The sequence below is a fragment of the Protobothrops mucrosquamatus genome, unplaced genomic scaffold, assembly GCF_001527695.2.
Source record: "Protobothrops mucrosquamatus isolate PMUCROS unplaced genomic scaffold, P.Mucros_1.0 scaffold2960, whole genome shotgun sequence".
In the NCBI taxonomy this organism is placed as follows: domain Eukaryota; kingdom Metazoa; phylum Chordata; class Lepidosauria; order Squamata; family Viperidae; genus Protobothrops; species Protobothrops mucrosquamatus.
Window position 1 is genome coordinate 83,027 of NW_015388983.1, and position 2,876 is coordinate 85,902.

General features: G+C 44.2%; 1 protein-coding gene across 1 annotated transcript in view; it reads right to left on the reverse strand.

Moving 5' to 3' along the window:
* Nucleotides 1-871: 871 nt before the first annotated feature.
* Nucleotides 872-2,876, reverse strand: part of LOC107296753 (prolactin-releasing peptide receptor-like) — a 7,018-nt gene continuing 5,013 nt past the window's right edge. Inside the window, exon 2 of the mRNA XM_015826108.1 lies at nucleotides 872-1,505. Within this exon, the coding sequence (XP_015681594.1) occupies nucleotides 872-1,505 (634 nt within the window). The remainder of the gene's footprint in view (nucleotides 1,506-2,876) is intronic.

A 2,876-nucleotide genomic window follows, 5' to 3' on the forward strand; every position in this document is an offset into this window, starting at 1 on the left:
CGAGCTACAATTCAGCAAAACCTGAAAAGTTACAGCTTTATAAACGTTCTAGACCGATTTGTTTGTGGATAAATCCCATTGAAAACGGGACTTGCTTCCAAATAAATACATTATTTGTTGATGGTTGGGTCGATTAATGAATCTGCCCATTAAAATTTGCAGATGTGCGTATGAGGAAACAATGCTCTTGAAAAGTCATCCATTTTCATTCATTTTAGATAATAAATATGCATTACAGAAAATGTTTTCCCTCCCTTATGAGCTCAATTTGCCATATGTAATTTTTGGTAAAGATGTGTTTTATTTAAAAAAAAATAGTTTAATCGTGACCTATTTTCTAGTGATTTAAATTTGGTGTTTTGCCTTTGTCAAAGGGTATTTTAAATCAGTTGATCTATCTTTTTTCATTTTTTAAATATAATTTTTACTGAAATATTTTTAATAATAAAGGGGGGAAAGGGGGACCAGACAAGAGGCAGCACAACCCGAAGCTGGATAGGAGACAGAGGAAGAGAGTTAGAATAGCCACTCTCTAGAATCTACCAGGGTATACCTGTTAGGATGGGAACAGTAAGGGTTTAGTCTGGCAAGATTCTGTCTGTTGACTGTAAGCAAATAAAGAACTGAATTGCTTCTCATTATTCTTGGGCTTAGCCTGACACCTGACCATTAGCCATTCCCTGATTTGGGGTAACTGGATTTGTAATTCAAAATATCTGATGCACAAAACAGCAATCTATTCCTACGTTGCACACATATGCCTTTTACTATATGAAAACTACATGGACATCTCTGTGAAGTCCTAAGCAGCTGAACTCCACTCAAGAGAGACTTTGCCTTACTTACTTGCTGCAGGAAACTGAGTCTGTATCTAAAGCATAACACTGACGGCCACACAATTATTGGCGGGGATTATTTTCTTCTTGAAGGCGAACATTTCTTTCAACTCGCTCCGGAAGCGATCATGCAACCAGGCGTAAAGGAAAGGATTATAGCAGGAGGAGCTCATGGCAAACCAGTGGCAGAACAATTGCAACAGAAGGAAGTATTCTTTGTTGATGAGGTTGATATCGATGTCACGGATGATGTTGAAGACATGAATGGGGAGCCAGCAGACGGCAAAAGCAGCCACCACCAACACCAGGAGGCGGAAGATCTTCCTTCTTCTCAGGCGGTCAAACTCTGCCTGGCTTTGTGTCGGATGACCCGGAACGACACGGTTCTTCAGCTTGAGGGTGATGCAGATGTAGGAGAGCGAGACGGCCGAAAGAGGCAGGATGTAGGTGATGATCAAGGTGCTGTAAGCATAGGCCAGGTGCTCCCTCTCTTCTCCTATCCAGAACTCCTCGCAGATGGCAAAGCCTTCCTTTTGGAACTCCACATGGTAGGTGTGGGCAACCGCAGGAGCTACCAGGGCACACGAGAGCAGCCAGATCCCACCAATGACATAGACACACGTCGTAAATGAGATGCGTTTCTTCAGGAGATGCAGAGTGGTGTAATATCTGGGGGAGCAGAATGACAGAGTTACAGGATAACAGAGTTGAAAAGGACTTTGTAGGTCTTCTAATCCAACTCTTTGCTTAAGCAGGAAATCCTATACCGGTGATGGCGAACGTTTTAGAAACCGAGTGCCCCAAAACCGCCCCGTCCCCCACCCCGCCTGCTCTGCCCCCACCCACCCTGCCTGTCCCGCCCCACTGCCCGTAGGGCCACCCACCACCTCCATGGCCCTCCGATTGCCCAGGTGGCCCAGCAGCGCCATGGCCATGCCTTCCACCCACGCCCCACAGCATCATTGCGTGACGGGACAGAGGATGGAGTCTTGTCCCTACTGCCCGGCTGCCATGTCCTTGGCTGCGCTGTTCCGCGTGGGCTGTGCCCGGGGGCGACTCTCCTCCAGGGGGGCTGCTGGTGAGGAGGGGGAGGTGGGGCTGGGATGACAGCGTGCGTGTGTGTGTGCCCACAGAGAGGGTTCTGAGTGCCCCCTCTGGCATAGGTGCCATAGGTTCGCCACCACTGCCCAATACCATTTCAGACAAATGGTTGTCCAGTCTCCAGTGTTGGAGCACCCACGACCTCTGGAGGCAGGCTGTTCCACTGATTAATTGTTCTAACTGTCAGGCCATTTCTCCTTAATTCTAGGTTGGTTCTTTCCTTGATTAGTTTTCATTCATCCAGCAGGGAGAAACAGAACGAGCATGACCCTTTTCTTGCTCTTTTCTCTGCTCTTTTATGGAATTCTTTTTGGCTTCTCAGTCATATCCTAACCACAGCTCCATAGGGTGCTGTCAAATCTTTTAGAAAAAAAAATACATTATTATGTAAACATGTTAAAACAATAGAAAAATTAAAACCGAGGACAACATCCAAGATAAATTTCAAGGACAGTAATAACTAAGGCAAGAAAACGCAGCATAAAAAGCAATCTTGTTTCTTCTGGTCATCACCATTATCACTGTTGTCATTTTTCTGTGCATTAGGATTAATACTAATGTTTATTATACACATAATAATAATAGGAACTTTCCTAGGTGCCCGGTGCATATTCAAGGCACAGTAATCTTAATATATGCAGTAATCAATAAAACAGCAAACACAATCCCTGGGGCAGGTAGAACAACAACTGTTATTCCCCAACATCTTTTTACTTTTAATTTTAGTTTTTTACTTTTAATTTACTACTTCTGTAATAAAACAGGTGTCTTTCCAATCAGTGTGCATTGTTATTCCTAGCATAACACTCAGTGCTTTGGTGAATACAAATATTGATTGGTGCCTAACAACTGTGTGCTCACTCCCACCTCAGGTTCGTGTCTAAGCACAAATGTCTTCTCACATCACAAAAATAAATTGCTAGTGTTTCCTGTTTCTAC